The sequence below is a fragment of the Pelodiscus sinensis genome, chromosome 2 (genome assembly GCF_052426305.1).
Source record: "Pelodiscus sinensis isolate ZL-2025 chromosome 2, ASM5242630v1, whole genome shotgun sequence".
Taxonomy (NCBI): Eukaryota; Metazoa; Chordata; order Testudines; family Trionychidae; genus Pelodiscus; species Pelodiscus sinensis.
The window spans coordinates 146568871-146586492 of NC_143053.1; the positions used below are offsets into that span (position 1 = coordinate 146568871).

General features: G+C 41.4%; 1 protein-coding gene across 5 annotated transcripts in view; it reads right to left on the reverse strand.

Moving 5' to 3' along the window:
• Positions 1-11775: 11775 nt before the first annotated feature.
• The window catches only part of SLC39A6 (solute carrier family 39 member 6), a 30331-nt gene continuing 24484 nt past the window's right edge, over positions 11776-17622 (reverse strand). For 2 of the 5 annotated variants that reach the window (XM_006120082.5, XM_006120083.5), the window contains exons 8-10: positions 17254-17334; positions 14837-15027; positions 11776-12909 (exon numbers count right to left, since the gene is read on the reverse strand). In XM_006120082.5, coding sequence (XP_006120144.3) covers positions 12757-12909; positions 14837-15027; positions 17254-17334 — 425 coding nt within the window. In that variant the 3' untranslated portion in view covers positions 11776-12756. The remainder of the gene's footprint in view (positions 12910-14836; positions 15028-17253; positions 17335-17622) is intronic. The other 3 variants (XM_075921533.2, XM_075921534.2, XM_075921535.2) reach the window with 2 other exon arrangements.

Genomic DNA, 17622 nt, shown 5'->3' on the forward strand with positions numbered 1-17622 from the left:
AATAATTTATGAATATGTTGAATAGAATTGGTCCCAGTATGGACCCTTGTAGGACACCACTAGTTACATCTCTCCATTCTGAAAGCTGACCAATTATTATTCCATTTTTTGAGGAGTACAGGATCTTTTGAAAAGGGGGTTCTTTTTTGAAAGAACTGCATCTAGACAGCGGTTTCACTTTCAAAATACCCGTTTTTGAAAGAATGCACGGCTGCCATTATGCAAATGAAGCGCGGGAAATTCAGATTCCAGCTTCATTTGCAATTTCGATCTGTCTAATTGACATCTCTCTTTCGAAAGAGGGATGTAGTCTAGACCAGTGTTTCTCAACCAGTAGTACGAGTACCCTTAGGGGTACTCGAGAGAAGCCTGGGGGGTACCTCAACACAACTGAATTTGGAGAAAACTGAATTTTTGTTTTAAGTTTTACAACGTTTTATTATTTTTGTACTTTTTAAACCCAAAAATTTCATCACCCACCTGGCTACAATTAAGTTGTTTAAACAAATGTGTTGCAATGGTAGAAAAAAATGTGTGTGTCTGAAAACTAGGTAGTGGGGGTACTTAATTTTTTTTAAAGGGGTATTTTATAAAAAAAGGCTGAGAAACACTGACCTAGACATAACCTCAGTGGTGACTGCTGGGGAAGAAGAAAAGGAGGGCACCAGCCACATGCTCACCTCCTACATGACTTCTATCACATTGTTGGGCATGAAGACAAAGATTAAGGCAAGACTACACAACACACAGGCCCCATGTAAGTTAGTTCTGCTGATATTAATAAAATGCAATATTCACCCAATTTCTACCCATATGACAGCACTTTTAATAAGCAATGACAGTCCAGACATTTAACTACAGGCAGTCCCCGACTTACGAACGGGGCTTTCTCGCCCCGGAGCTCGAAGGCAGCGGTCAGCCACATCGACCTCTGGGGCAAGAAAAGCTGCTTCCGGTGCCCCTGGTCTGCTGGGGACCGTCTCCAGCAGACCAGGGGCATCGGGAGCAAAGCCACAGCGGCGGCGGGTCCCGCGCCAGAGCAAAGCCTCAGAGGCGAGGCACCCCGCCGCTGCGCCTTTGCTCCCCGTGTCCCTGGTCTGCTGGGGGGGGGGCGCAGCTAGTGTGCTCCCCCCCCCCAGCAGACCAGGCTTTTGTTGTGGACCCTGGGGCAGAGCATCTGGGGCGCTGCCGGTTGGTCCCGCAGCGCCACTCTGGGCACTACTGGACCAACCCGGCAGCACCCCAGCTGCTCTGCCCCAGGCGTCCTGATTCAGCCGCTGCTGGTCAGTTTCAGCAACGGCTGAATCAGGACGCCTGGGGCAGAGCAGCTGGGGTGCTGCTGGGTTGGTCCAGTAGCGCCGAGGAGCAGCGCTACTGGAGCAACCCAGCAGCACCCTAGCTGCTCTGCCCCAGGCGTCCCCAAGTCAGCCGTTGCTGAAACCGACCAGCGCTGACTACAGGAAGCCCAAGGCACAGTTGCTCTGCCCCGGGCTTCCTGGAATCAGCGGCTGATCAGTTTCAGCCGCAGCTGACTTGGGGTTCTTAAGTTGAATCTGTATGTAAGTCAGAACTGGCGGTCACTTTCAGCAGCGGCTGAATCTGGACACCAGTTCCGATTTACATACAGATTCAACTTAAGAACAAACCTGCAGTCCCTATCTTGTATGTAACCCAGGGACTGCCTGTACTAAAACGCATATAAACAGAAGACCATTATATTGAGTACTTTTTTGTTTTGGCTCCCACCCACGGGCCATGTGTTGAGTCCCACGTAAACCCAAAATGGCTTGTGGAAACATGCAGGAAATATTTAATCTTATACTGAGTTAGATTATCTGTGAATTAATCCCAGAGAAAACATTCTCTCTCTCCAACTGAGTGAAATCTAGCAAATATGCATACTAATTGGGCAAAATGTGACCTTATGACCTTTTGGCGATCTAGCATAAAAGTGTTGTCCTAAGATGAGGTGAGTATTTCAGGATCCTAACAATATTAGTGTTGTGTATCTCTGCAATTTTGAAGAGGCAGGGTCAAACATTGCTGTTTCATCAGTCTGATTAATTGAAAACAAAATATGATTGTTCAAACATAGGCATTTTTTTCTGTTTCAGAGAATAACTAATCAATTTTTTATGACAACCTGAGTCCTTTATAAAAGTCACCATACTTCAGCTTAAACAAACATAATTCAAATAATTCCTTTCACTTTGACTTCTGCTCATTTTTATTAGCAATTCTATATAACAGGTTTATAGTTCAAAATGATCTGTCACCTTTTATCTACTATGCCTCAGCAAGGGCATATGAAAAGATAACACTAAATTTACAAAATACAGGACTATGTAGCACTTTAAAGACTAACAAGATGGTTTATTAGATGATTAGTCTTTGAAGTGCTACATAGTCCTGTATTTTGTTTCAGCTACACCAGACTAACACGGCTATATTTCTATCACTAAATTTACAGTGCTTGATAAAACAAGGAAAACTTAATTACAATTTCTTTAAGAAAGCAGATGAATTCTAGAGACCAGAGAAAGACAAACTCCATGTTGGGAAGAAACGAATATGAAAATGAAAGGAAAAGAGAGACATAGAATACTATATACAAAATCAGAGTGTCTTCAGAATAGAGAAGCAAAGGAAAAAATAAAACAGAATGAATGAATTGGATTCTGGAAAGAAGTCATATAGCTTGTTGTGATATGTTCATGTTCCAAAGCCTTTACTGAAATTTTCATTGCTTGTTTGAAATGAGTCATATATATCCAAGCTGCAGGACGGATTTAAAAGAAAAAAAGAAGGAGGATGGAAAAGTTAATTTGCATTTACATCTATTTTTAAGATAAACAGAAAACTCTTCAACCAGAAATTAAATTGTATCAGAAGGATAGTCAATAACTTCAGAATACTGTTATGATTTTATCCCTTATATTTTAAATAAGTCTTTTGGGTCTGGGCAAATTTCTGAAAAAGCACGTGTTCCTATAATTTTTCATACAAACGTAACTGAAATGAAGGCCCTTGTTCCAGGGGCGCCATTTCAGATTTTGGTAGGGGGAGATTGACCTATACATGCCGTGATGTGTGGGAAAGAGAGTGAGAGCATGGGGAGGCAGACTGAGGACAGTGGCTTCAGCAGTGTTACTGAGCATGCTCAGTACAGAACCAATTCCTTCCCCCCCACCACTCCACATCATCTCTATTCCAGGGCTACTAAGGCACTGGAAAACTCTGCTTTTTTTGGCAGACAACTTAGCAGTTAGCAGGAGCATTAATTCCCATATAAAAGAAAGAAAATTAAATAAATATTAGACCCACTCAGCTCTAACACTAATGTATTCTGACATCTTGTGGCAAGTTACTTAAGGGACACTAGTTAGCCTTAAAATGTTAATGTATATTCTTACTTTGTTACTAACTCTGGGGGGAGAGAGACACCCCGTCGGGACTCCTGGGTGCTCTCTCAGCTCTGCAAGGAAAGTGGGATCTAGTGGGTTACAGCAGGGGGCAGATACATTTCAGCTCTATATAAAAAAATCAGAATGGCCTACTGGGTCACACCAAAGGTCCTTCTAGCCCAGTATCCTGTCTTCCATCAGTGACCAATGCCAGGTGTGTCAGGAGGAAAAAACAGAAGAGGCAATCATCAGATGATCCATCCCATGTCACCCATTCTCAGCTACTAGCAAACAGAAGCTAGGGACACCATCTCTGCCCATTCTGGCTAATGGCCATTGACGGACCTATGCTCCTTGAACTTATTTTGTTCTTATTGGAACCCTGTTGTAGTTTGGGCCTTTCCACCATCTCTTGGCAAAGAGTTCCACAAGCTGACCCTTGAAAAAATAATTTATTTTGTTTATTTTAAATCTGCTGCCTATAAATTTAATTGGGTCAGCTTTTTGTGTTATGTTAGCGAAGGAGTTAATAATATTTCCTTATTCTATTTTTCCACACCATTCATGATTTCTGGACCTCTAACATATCCCCCCACTCTTTAATCATTTCTTTTCCAAGCTGAAAGTTCCCTGTCTCATTAATCTTTACTCATATGGAAGTTGTGCCTTACTCCTAATCCATTTCACTTTTCCAAATTCAATACAGGCAGTCTCCGGGTTACATGGATCCGACTTACATCGGATCCCTACTTACAAACGGGGTGAGGCAACCCCGCACTAGCTGCTTCCCCCCAGCAGACCAAGGAGATGCAAAGCTAGTGCCCGTCCCCTCCCCCCCCAGCAGACACCTCAGCTTGAGAATAAAGGACCGAGGGAAGTGAGGTGTGGGAGAATAAAACTGAGCTCTGGAGAAATGTTTGGCTAGAGTTTCCCCTACAATACGTACCAGTTCCGACTTACATACAAATTCAACTTAAGAACAAACCTACAGTCCCTATCTTGCACGTAACCCGGGGACTGCCTGTATATCTTTTTTTAGATGGGGTGACCAGATCTGCATACAGTATTCAAGATGTGGGTGTACAATGATTTTATACAGAGGCAACATGGTATTTTGTCTTATCTATTCCCTTTACTAATGATTCCCAATATTCAGTTTGCTTTTTAGTTTTTAAACTGCCACTGCAATTGAGCGGATGTTTTCAAGGAACTATCCACAAGGATTCAAAGATCTCTTTTTTGAGTGGTAACAGCTATTTTAGGCCCCATCATTTTTGTACCAATAGTTAGGATTATATTCCTCCTTCCGCCCCAGTGCATTACTTTGCATTTATCAACACTATCTTCCATTTGCGTTGCCTAATCACCCAGTTTTCTGAGATACCTTTGTAACTCTTTGCAGTCAGCTTTGGATTAGTCTCCTAGCAGCACCTTAAAGACTAACAGAACATGTAGATGGTATCATGAGCTTATGCGGGCACAACCCACTTCTTAACTTAAAGCCCATGCCCTAACTCCATTTATTTGAAGAAGTGGGTTGTGCCCATGAAAGCTCATGATACCATCTATGTTTTGTTAATCTTTAAGGTGCTGCTAGACTAGTCATTGTTTTTTAAGTTTTCCAGTTACAGACTAACTCTATCTTCTGAAGCTTAGATTAGTCACTGTTTACCTCCTTTTCAAGAACATTTATGAGAAGTTTAACAGCAGTGATCCAAATTCAGGTCTTTGCAGTGCAACAATTTTCTCCCCTATCTTTTAAGTGGAGTACCGGACAATGTTTTCATGATGATCTAACGATCCTTCAATTATCTGGATAACCAGCTTTTAGTTATTCTTAATCATCCTGCGCCTCACTCTTTTTATAACAGACTTCCTGCCCCAAAGACAAAGCTGCAAGCAGCCTGAACTATTGCATTTCAGAGCTTCAGAGATGGGTAGACATGTTAGTCTATAACTGGAAAAACCCACTTCTTCAGATGAATGTAGTTAAGACATGGACTTTAAGCAGACATAAAGAATGAAATCCAGGGGTTCAAACTCAGGAGGGGGGATTACAACTCCCCAGTCTCCCCTAAATAGTGCCCCCTGCCTTGTTCTCACCAAGAAAAAAGTTGTTTTTTAATATGTCCTAGCTAGCACATAGTAAAATTGTACTACAGTATGTGCAAGGCAGTTTGTAGTTTTCACATGTCAGATGGTCAACATAAACTCTAAGCTTGCCCAAACTGTTTACGTCAACCTGCTAAGGTGAAAAATAAAAACTGCTTTGTCCATGTGATGATTTTGGTAAAATTCTAATTTTACCACATTAGCTAATGCTTTAATTATGTTTTTCCTAATGTGAACCTGCTTTCTGTTTTCAGATGCAGAAGCTGTTCTAATTCTGAGAACACAGTTCAAGCCAGGAAGTAGGAAAAATGTTATCCAGCAGAAGTTACATGGGAATTGTAGGTACACAGACTGCAATTATCTAAAATGACTTTTTTTCAGGATACTAGGCTTACTATTCCTACAGAAAGAAACATGGGATCTTTAATGACCATGAACAGAATATCAATATTTTAAAATCTTATTTGAAAGACTGTATCTGTAACAGCGCAATGTTCTCTAAAATTATGCTGACATACTGGTTCAGCACTGACTCAGAGGAGAGGAAAGGAAAGCCATTGCTGAAATGTCAACACATTTTTTGGAACCTATATATTTTCCCCAGATGAGAATGAACTAAGGCTCAGTGCATATAAGGTGGACTGACGGTAATCTTCTTTGATTGAGGGAACTATCTCAACAATATATGGCATGAATATCTTTTGCCCCTGTGAGTGCTAGGACAAATACTTTTGATGATTGGAAGCAGAATTTGGGGTCTTGCACATCCGTTTTCTGTTTGAGGCAGAACTCAGTGGTGAAGAGGCAGGTGAAGGTCAGTGCAATTTGCTTATAAACAAACTAAGTTTCCTTGAATAGCCGGGATAATAAACAGCTTACAAGCAACTCCTTCTTGCAGCTATCCCAGGGAAAAGCACCTTTGCCCAATTCCCAGAAGCAGCAGTCTTGCATCTGGTCTCCTTCCAGGCCCTCTCCCATGCATCATAACTTAACACATAATTTCTCTTGTCTTCCCTCAGATACTGCATTTTGCTTGGGAAAATGCCTAATGGAAGCTGCTAAGGCTGCACTTGCTGGCCAGGTAGGCATGTACTTCCTGATGACTCCTTACCTAATCTTGGAGGGTTTATTGTTTTGAATAACCAATTCTCATTTTCCTGGCCAGCCTCAACTGTCCTGTGGCTGGCAGACTCCCACGATTGGTCCTCTCTCTCTCCTGAGGCAGTCTTGGACAAATTACCAAATTGCTCTATTGTTTCTAGCGTGCAGAGCCTCTTGATGTCTGAGACTTTTTCCTGGGTCCTAGGGAGAATTCAGTAGGACTCATCCAGGTGAATGCACCTTCCATGATGACTGTTCCACTGTTTGGGCAGCTGAACCTGCTCAGTCTTCAGCATCCATATGTATCCTAGATGTTGCCCCCAGCCCTCCTTCTGTCCACACAGAAAAACCTCTAACCCCTTCTTGAGGGTGCTTTAAACCAGAGCTGGCACGCATGACTGATGGTATAGGCTTGAGCTTAAGTTTTGGTGTAGCCCAGGCTGACAACCCAGACAGTGAAACTGTAGGCTAATGTAGTCCTCCAATCTTCTCTCATAATTCTATCTAGACTATACTCTCGTATAAATTTTCCCTTGGTCTACATTGCGTTTTAACCTGATTTGCTGGCTCCTTTTCTGCTATACTTCCTCAGCATTTGGACAGATTCTATACAAAAAATGCTTATCCCATGCTTCAGCAGACTAAAAGCTGACACTGGCTGGTAAAGCTGTGATGTGATAGCAGCAAGACCCATAATTTGGGGTAACCATTGTGGAAGAAAACATTGTCCTCACTCTGCGTTGTGTTTAAGCAACAAGTAGCCAGAGGCAGTTTTATTACGAGCTGCAGCAAGGGAAAAACTGGTTCGGACAGGGGGGAACCCCCCCCCCCGGCAGATCTTCGAATACAAGCAATTATGAAGCAGTTTATATACTGTCTATTAGATATAATAACAATAACAATTAATCTCCTTCCCATTACAAACACCAATGGCTAACAGTTATTTAGTTCCACCCAGATGCTCCTTATCTCAAGGTCTCTGTCAGAGTCAGCATTCTATCCTTATCTCCGTATGGAGGCGAGAGGCAAAGGCAGCGTCTAATTACAGATCTCGTGTTGTCAGGCCACAGACTTAGCCTGACTCTTGCTCTCTCGTTAACAAGACCAAGATGGCTGCACACAAATTCCCTTATTTCCTTTTCCTGCCTCCACACTATACACAAAGTAACATTTTTAAGTGCAGTGGGCAGAAAGGAAATGGAGGGGCAGAGACATCAGCTGGTTACATTATGATTCACTTTGTGATTTGCACACTGAATTCCTTACTGATGTTCTCAGTAAAAGTTCCTGCAATTTGCTTTCTTCATAACTGTGTACATTAATGAGCAACACCAGTTGGAAGTTTAAATCAAGTGTTTTTATCTTGTCACTGTCATCGACAGCAGCTCCATACTAGTATTCTATGCCAAAAAAAAAAAAAAAATTCTGCATCATTCTACAAATTTTGTCAAAATAACACTATATAATTTCACCAGTTTCAGTTATTTTGGTAATTTATTTCAAAATACCTGTGAACAAGTATGTCCATAACAATCCAGACACAAACAATTTTTTTTCAGATGTTGAAAGTTGAAGAAACTTGTATAACAATCCACTTCCTATTGATTTCTCTACTCTACACCCCCCCACCCCACTCCCCACCCCAAAGAAACCAGCCAGAGGGAGGAGGGCAGTCACCAGAACCCGACCCCACCGTTAGACTCCTCCCAGCCAATAAAATCCCCCCCCCCCGCTCCTTTCTGCAGTCCAACCATGGAGGCCCCTCTTCCTCAGGTATCTATCCTGCTCGTAGTCAGAGCCCATGGATCCAGCAGGAAGAAGTCTGATGGTCAGTCCTGGGCTTGCTCAGGGTAGGAGCAACTAGTGAGGGATTACATAGGGGGCCACCAGCCTTGTGACACTCCCATCTTGCTGGGAAAGGCCCAGGACAACCCCCCTCTGCCCTAGGCCCCGCCTTTGCTCTAACCTTTCCCTGCCCTTGCTGAGTCCCTTCTCTGCATCTTCCCCCAACCAATGTGGCCCAGGGAATTAGTAGAGTGGGGGGCTGGCATTGGCAGTGTTGATCCAACCCCTTTCCCCACTCACTGGCCTCTCCCCCAGCCATGTCATTCCACTACCCACCAGTGGGGGAGAAGGAGAGGGCAGTCCCACCTTTCCCTCAAGTGACATGTCAGGATAGCAGATGAGATGTGGTCGCTTTGGTCTGCTTCCCGGGACACTGGCAGTGACTGTGGGGGCACCAGGCATCCCTGTTCATCCCCCAGGCCACCCAAAGGCTCTGGCTTGTTCTCTGCCCCTCCCGCATCCCGCCCATGGCATTTTTGGGTGTGCATGTCCCCTCATGCTACCCATGCATTGCACCTGCCTCAGGGCATTCTTGGAACTGCAGTTGCCAAGAATTCTAGCTCCTTCTCCCTCTTCCCAGGCTGTCTCTTCCATGTGCAAGCTGGCTCTGCTGAGTCCAATGGCAACTAGCGGCAGCTATCACTGCAGTCCATTTCTATGGGGGAAAAGGAAATTGTGTGCATGTTAATTTCTGCAAAAATCTGCATTGCACAGTAGTGCAGAATTCCCTTAGGGGTCTTCCTAAGCATACTAAGTCTAAAGTTAAAGAAAAAAATAATTTGTTACAGTAGATCTATATCCTTCAAAATGAGACATCGCTCAGACACTCCAGATATTTTTTTTCTTCTTGATAGTCGATTGTTGCCCTTTAAATGAATATACTATCTACTTCAGGTGCTCTGAGTTAAGTATTTTCAGACTATTTTTAAAATGAAAATACTATGTTGTTTCATTATTCTTTGGCATTCAGGGACAAGTGCACCAAATACCCTGCATACAGCTGAACTGTTAAAATTCTGCTAGCTGGGTGGAACAAGTCAATATCTGAGTATCAAGAGGGTCAAAGCTAAGCTTTATAAAGTTCCTAGCAGAGAACACTTCAGCTCTCAGACTGATGTTTTTATTAAGCATTGATATTGTGGTTGCACTTAGCTCTCATAAATCAATTTATCTCTATTGTGTTAGGTGCTGTACAAACATCAATCCCTCCCCAAAGGACTTACAAAGTAAAATATAAAACAGAGGGACAAAGCACACAATGGTGGTGGGTAACAACCTAAAAGGATGTGCACAAATCTCAGTCATTTAACAATTTATTACACATCTAGTCATCCAATTGTAGTGGGCTGTGTGCATTAAGGAAGAGGTGGGTTCTGAGGAGGGCTACTGAAAAAAGACAGGATGGTGGCCTTGCTGATTTTGACTGGAATTTTTTTTCCTACATTTGTGAAGTAGGAGGGCTGGGAGAAAGTGCAAATGCACTTGTCAGCAACAACCAAACAGCTGACAAAATAGAAAAGAAACTGACCAGTAAATTTATGCTGACCAGCTGCACAAATGGCTGACCATCATAAATGTCATAATTTAGGCATGAGAGGTCAAATGTAAAAAAGATTCAAGAAGGAAACAGAGGACAGTGGAAAATTTTGTTATCTAGGCATATCAAATAATGTGATAGGTTTAGCAAAATTAAAGACAGTAACTAGTTTTATCTATATAATGTAAATGAAAGCCATGCTCATTGGGAACCATCTCCAGCTGCTGGAACTCTGAACCCTCTGTATGACTGTGGTGTGCAGAGGCATTACCAGAAACCTGCAGATGAGTAGATCCTGACTGGGCATCAGGTAGAGTTTGTCTGTATAATAGGAGTGGTGAGCAGTTGCTTGGCATGTGTATTCTGTGTATGTTGCTAATAAACAGATGTTTAGAGCACACCTGTGTAAGACTCAGTGGGAAAAGGTGCCACAGACATGTAAAGCCCTGAAGAAAAGTAGCAGCTAAATTAACTGGTAGTCCTGTGGCACCTTAGAGACTAAAAAAATATATATAGTATCATGAGCTTCTGTGGGCAAAACCTATTCCTCTCCAGCTCATCAGTGGGTTTTGATCATGAAAGCTCATGTTACTATGTATTTGTTGGTCTAAGGTGCCATAGGATTACTCATTTTTAAAGTTACAGACCCTCAGACAAAATTAATTAGATTATGCAGTGAGCCTTTGCTAGGGTACAGGTGGGGTACCCTAAACTTTTGTGGGTAACAATGAATTTCAGTAACAGGGAGGTTAATGGAGATATTAGATTGATTCTCTACTGTGAGAGTGGAGGGCTCTGCAGAAAGTTAAAAGCTTAGTTTTGCAGATGTCATGTTTCAGTTGATGACTGGACATATACCAGACAAATAGGGATAAACCACAATTTGAGTCTGGAAATGTTAACAAAAATTGAAGTCACCAAGAACATACAACTAGGGATGTTAAATAGCAGTTAGTAAGCTAATTGAGTAATTCCATCAACTACTCAGTTGAAAGGGGGGTTATTGCAGCTCTGCACAGGGCTCCTACTACATTTAAGAAGCAGAGGTGCAGCTTCTAAAACCCAGCCAGAGCCAGGACTGCTCAGAAGCAGCTTGTGCTGGGTCCCCCGCTGTGCCTCTGCTTCCCCTGGTCCCTTGCCAGCTTTTCCCAGCACCAGCTCTTGCTCCCCCCACTTGCTGTTACAGAGGCAGCAAGGGAAGCAACTAGTCGAGTATCAGAGGGGTAGCCCTGTTAGTCTGAATCTGCAAAAGCGGCAAGGAGTCCTGTGGCACCTTAGACTAACCGAAGTGTTGGAGCATAAGCTTTCGTGGACAAAGACCCACTTCATCAGTTGACATGCATCTGACGAAATGGGTCTTTGCCCACGAAAGCTTATGCTCCAACACTTCAGTTAGTCTATAAGGTGCCACAAGACTCCTCGCCGCTTTTGTCTAGTTGAGTAGTGACTCAACCTAGGCTTATCGGGTAGTCAACTGCTTGACCAGCTGCTTACATTCCTACATACAACTGACTGTCAGGATAGGAGGGGAGTAAAATCCTTACTACACAGGATGCCCTCCATCTCCACATAGGAGCTCCTCTCTCACCCATACACACACAAATAATCCACCACCAATAAGCAGCATAGACAAGCAGGCAAGGCTGGAGCTACACTAAGGAGTATTCACTAAGGACAATGCTGACCACAGTGACATGGAAAGCAGATACAAGTTCTCTAAGTCCAACAGAACAGACAGAAAGGGAAAAACAGCCACTGGTCTTGAAAGGAAGAAAGCTGAAGAGAAATCTAGCAAGGTCTTTCTGCGGGGCTGATATCCACAAACATACAACTCCCATCTTTCTGCCATGCCTGTGAGAAGACTGCATGAGCCAAAGTTTAATTACTTTGTTCTCTCGCGATGCCTTTCCATACAGAAAGTACCTGGGCCCCACTGAAGCCAATGAGGCCTTGCTATTGACTTCAAAAGAACCAGGATTTCACTCGGTTTCTTTGTTTGGTTTAATACAGACTTAAATATCATGATAGCACAAGAAACGCACCATTATTTAAAAAGAGCTGTCATTGTTTATTGTTGTTCCCTTTGCCTCAGTTTGTAGTTCTGGTCATTCTTCTTGTATATACATTATATACACAATTTCTTCCTGCTTCGTTATTGCAGCGAGCTTTACTACGAATTGTCCATATTTTGACAACTTGTGTATGAGATGGATAAGCTATGTGTCTGATTTGTAAATCCCATAATAGCTGACGAGTATAGTCCATTTATTACATTTCTCTCTTCAAATATATTGTTTTACAAAGCTCACTATGCCCACAGTATTCACTCTTCTTGAAATGCAAAAAAAATGTGTTGTATTTTGTACTACATTAAGAACACAACATTTTGACTTATTTATACAAGCAGGCACCATTTAGATACAAGTACAAGATGCTAAAAATCTCAATTATTACATGCAATAAAGGAACACACAAAACAATTTAAAATTAAAATTCTACAAAAAGTCCTTTATGGATTTGGCACTTTTACCATGTGTAACAGCATAGCACTCACTAGTGCAATCATCCATAGTACCTCATACAATACTAAACACTGTGTATAAATAGTTCACACCATGCACTTTTACTTCTGGGAAAAAAGATACAACAATAAAAATATGCCTAGTTCATAAAGCCTAGAGGTCAATTACAGTAACTAATAGAAAAAGCAGAACCAAGTCTGCTATAAATCTTCAATTCAATGTCAGGTAACCAAAATTATAGGTTTATGCTGAACACAATTTTATGTTCAAACACAGAGATAACCAGCATAATACCAAAACCTAACAGGATTCCAGCATTTTGTAACAGGAAATATCCCCAACGGCTACATCCATGATCACTAGCATCATTGTGGAGCATTTCAGGCACCTAAATAATAATAATAAAAATATATTAACATCTTCAAAAGTGTCATTTGTTCATTTGACTGAAATGCAAGTAGACTGGAATCTCTGTAGTTCCACTGACTTTAATGATACCACATTTGGTTTGTTATATCCTCATGAGTAAGGATATCAGAACCTGCCTCCAAAAAGCTCATCATACCTGGGGAAATGATGATGTTGCATAAGTCTAATCAGCACCATCTATTTTCAGGAATTATACCACATGAAATTAATTCCTTCTGATATTATTGGTGTGAAGTAGGGATGTAATACAGTTTAAAATGTTAAATGGTTAAGCTATGTGTTTAACCAGTTAACCATCCTGCCACATTGCACTGTGATGGGCCCAGCTGTCCTGGAGTAAACAACTCTACTTGTGTCATGCCGTGGGTGGGGGACTGCTCCAGCCAGGCCAGGCAAGACCTGCTGCACCGTGCCACAGGGCCTCCCCAACCTAGAACGCCTCCCACCAGTGGCATGACACAGTGGGCCCAGCTAGGTATGTAAGCAACTAGTTGGAGTAGTCAACTACCCAATAAGCCTAGGCAGGAGCAGGTGCCCGGGGGGAAAGGAGGGGGGGAAGCCAGCTTAAAAGGACTCCACAGAGGGGGCCGAGCATGAGCTAGGAATCAGCTGATTCCTGGCTCACACCTGGTCCCCCTCTGCACCTCTGCCTCTTAAAATGTAGTAAGAGCCAGGCAGCTCTTACTACATTTAAAAGGGCAGAGCCACAGCAGTATTAGCTCCCAGGAGCAGCGCGGGCGGAGACTGCTTAGTCCCAGCTCATGCTGGAGCTACCCCTGCTGTGCTCTGCACTTTATATGCATTAGGAGCCAGCTGGTAGCCCAGGCTCCTATTACATTTAAACTGCAAAGCCACAGTAGAGTAGCAAGTGCTGCCCCACCCCCCCACTGACTAATTGAGTAGTCAATGGAAATTCCATCCACTACTCTATTAGCTGATACTGCATTTTAACATCCTTAGGCCCAGCTGGGCTGGAACAGACTCCTGCCTGCAGTTCCGTGGGCCAGGTGATGGTTAACCAGTTACCCCCTCCCCACTACACATGCCATTTAGGTAACGTTTACTGGGTAACTGGTCACCTCTTTAAAATCCCTAGTGTATAGCTGATTTACAAATTTAAAAAAATTAATCTGATTTTCATAAACAGTTCTAAAAACTGGAAAAACAAATTTGTACATTTCTGCTAATTAAAATGATTTTCCGTTTGTAGCACTGTTAGTTGAACCCAGAAAGGTGCTAAAGATTTACTTCAAGTGTGCAGCATCTCTCAGGGTCAAGCCAATAGTGTACAACTAGTCCATTGTACCATTATCCAATACACCAACCACTGCACCTTTATCACTAATAAATTGCTATTAAAAATAATTGAAAAAAAGATTGAAAATAAACGCCTGCCACCCTCACTATTCATTTTTTTTAAATCTCAATGTTTTTGCCTCAATATTTACATTAGAAAATGATGGAACATTAAAGGATAAATAGAACAAACCAAGAACTCAAACAATTTTACTCAAAGCAGTAACATTAAGTTAATTACATTGTAAAGAATCATTAGGCATGTGCATTTACAGAGAATTTTATATTAAGCATAAAAAAATTCCAGCAATATTCCAATTTGGCATAAAAATTCAATTATCTAAATAGGAACTTTGAATGCATTACACTGCTCACAATAGGATATTTAATGTTAATGTACTTGTTTGAAAAGTTTCCTTAAGAACAAATTAAAGGGTGCATTTCTTAACCAAAAGACTGCTACAACACACCTGGTCAATATTTTCTTAGAGAAAAGAAAGCCTCTTCCTATTTTATGACAAACTTATTTTGGTATTGGTTCTGAATCTCACTTACGTAAACAGTAAGTAGTTCTAGTCATATATACTTACCATATCAACAAGAGCCACATACATGAACAAGCCAGCAGTAAGTGCAAATATCCACATTGAAACATTGTCAGCATAGTGACCAATAAGAATCCCAGTTGCCATTCCAAGATATGCTAACGTAGCTGACAGAGCATTATAAAGAACAGCTTGTTTGACAGTCATGCCAGCTTTTAGAAGTACCGCAAAATCTCCTATAGCAGAAAAGAAAGCATATTTCACACACACTCATGTAACTATTGTAATATATATAGTAACATTTCTTTTTACCATTTAGTTCAATGTATTCATTCTATTTTAGAGCCTGTAATTGGCTTTCAAAGTTTGCCGCCACAAAGTAAGTTGCTTAAGGAGAGATAAGTTAACTTTATAACCACAACCTATAATATGAAAAACCCTGCCCACAAAATTGAAAACCAACTAAAATTTTGATCATCTGAAAATTACATACTGTGGGGCTTATCTGATTTAATTATTTAACCGAAGTATTTTGCAGTACACAACATCACTGAACACTATATAGTTATTCATAAAGTGGCTTTGATGGATTTTGAAAAATATTGTTGTGTTCTTATCATAGTTCTACCAGTTATTCAGTGATTTTTCTAAATAAATACTTTATACTGTATCTCAGCCATGGAATAAGGATTTCTTTACTCATTTCTATAAAAGTGACCTTGTGTATTTCAGTTTCACTAGAATGATTCACAGCAGTACTAATTTGAAATGGATGAGTAGGGAAATATCTATATGCCACTCCAAACTCACAGTAAAGGAAATTGCCGCATTTTGTAGTATTTACCTCTTACATACATATATGTTTGCAAAGAATTCTGCTCTGGAGAATGTGATCCCCTCTTGCTAATACTTATGTAACTAGGGATATTAGATATAATTTATTTTAGTAACTGTGTAGCCACAAGTTTTTAGCAGTTACACAGTTACTAAAATGTTCCCCTGGGAGCAGGTATGGCAGTCAGTGCACTCCCAGTCCCACTCACGAGGAGACTCCTGCCACCCAGTGCTGCTGCCTCTGTATCAAAGGCAGGAGTGCAGGGTAGCAGGTGGAGCCAGTCTGAGAGGAGTGCTGGTTTAAAAGTTGCTTCCCCCTGCAGACCGGCTCCCACCTGCCGCCCCACCCTGCCGCTTCTGAGACAGAGGCAGTAGTGTGGGCCGGCAGCAGCCCCTGTCCATGGGACTCCCTGTGCTCCCCACAGACAGAGGCTGCTTTGGCATCGCACTTGCCCTGTCCTCCCCTCCCCTCCCCTCCCCCTGCTGCTCCCTCTGATACAGTGGCAGCAGTGTGTGTGTGGGGGGGGGGGGGGGTGCAGGCAGCTCAGCAGGAACTGGCACATGTGGGTAGCCGGCTCCTGCCTTCCCACCTTGCTGCCTCTGATAGAATAACTTTTAGAATAACTGAGAAGTTCATGCTTATTGGTTAATAGTTTAAACAGCTATACACTAACATCCCTATATATAACCCCACTTTTTTTTAACACCACAGCTGGTAAAATTCTATGTCAAGGCAAAATTCCAGCCAAGACATACTTGAGATTCCTTCTTAAAAATCATCCCCTCAGAGGCTGCCCATTACATATCTAATACTTCAGTAAGCACGACAAACCTCATTTTATTGAGATAAAAAAATATTAAATGCCCAATTCAATTTCCAACAACAATTTTGTGACCCAACAATTTTAGGAGATACCTGCTCCTAAACCTAAGGCCTAGTAGTATGTACACTGTTATCTGGAAGACATGCAGAAATTAATCAGATCTGTGCAAAAAGACTCTGGACATGGATTTGCAAACAATATCCCAAATTTAGACTCTGGATAGGAATGTTTTGCAAGATCTGAGCTAGAACTGAATAATAATGGGGGAAAAAATCCCAATCAATTTTTGTTCAAACCTGAAGCTGAATTTTGATCCGATATTTGTGACCTAAATACCCTTTCAGCAAAAAATTGAATACTTATGTTTTATCCTCCATGCTCAAAAAAAAAAATGTTAAGCAGATATTTGATGGATGCAAATTTCAAATTCAGTTGAAAGATTCATAATTTACACATAAATCACACAAATTAAGGAACAAATTCTGCCATGTAACTACATATGCCATGTCAATATTTGCAAAGGTGATCAACAAAGCTAAACTTCTGAATGTTGCAAATAATTTTAAATGGTAAATCCATTCATAAATTGTATAATCTGTTCACAAACAGAAAAAAGAAAATTCACTGAATAAACTGTAAATTTGCTCAGCTGTAAAATGAGTGAACTCTTCTGATCCAGATTATTTTTGGCTAAGACTTCAGAATACTTGCTATGCCATAAAACACATAAAATAAAGCATTATTCTTTTGGGACTTCCAAATTCCTAGCAAACTATCATTTACTAAAATGCTATGTTGTCTTACCTAACTCATGGGGTAATTCATGGCAAAATACAGCCACGGAAGTACTTAATCCACTAGATAAACCTTCAGTAAATGCTGCACCTGTAAGACAAAAAAAAATCCCTAAAATGTTACAGTTTTAGAAACCAAGTTTGGTAACAATGCTGCATATGTTCATTTCAAGTTTGGGCAGAAATGGCAAAACTCCCAAAACAGTAATACTGCCATCTGCATACATTAGAGAGAGATTCATATACACACATGAGATTTTAAAGCCAGAATGGACAATCATCATCTACTCAAACCTATATGACAAAATAATTTAACTTTGTAATTTCTGTTTCAAGCCCAGCTTGTATAGCACTTAACTTAAACTGCAAAAAATCTAAT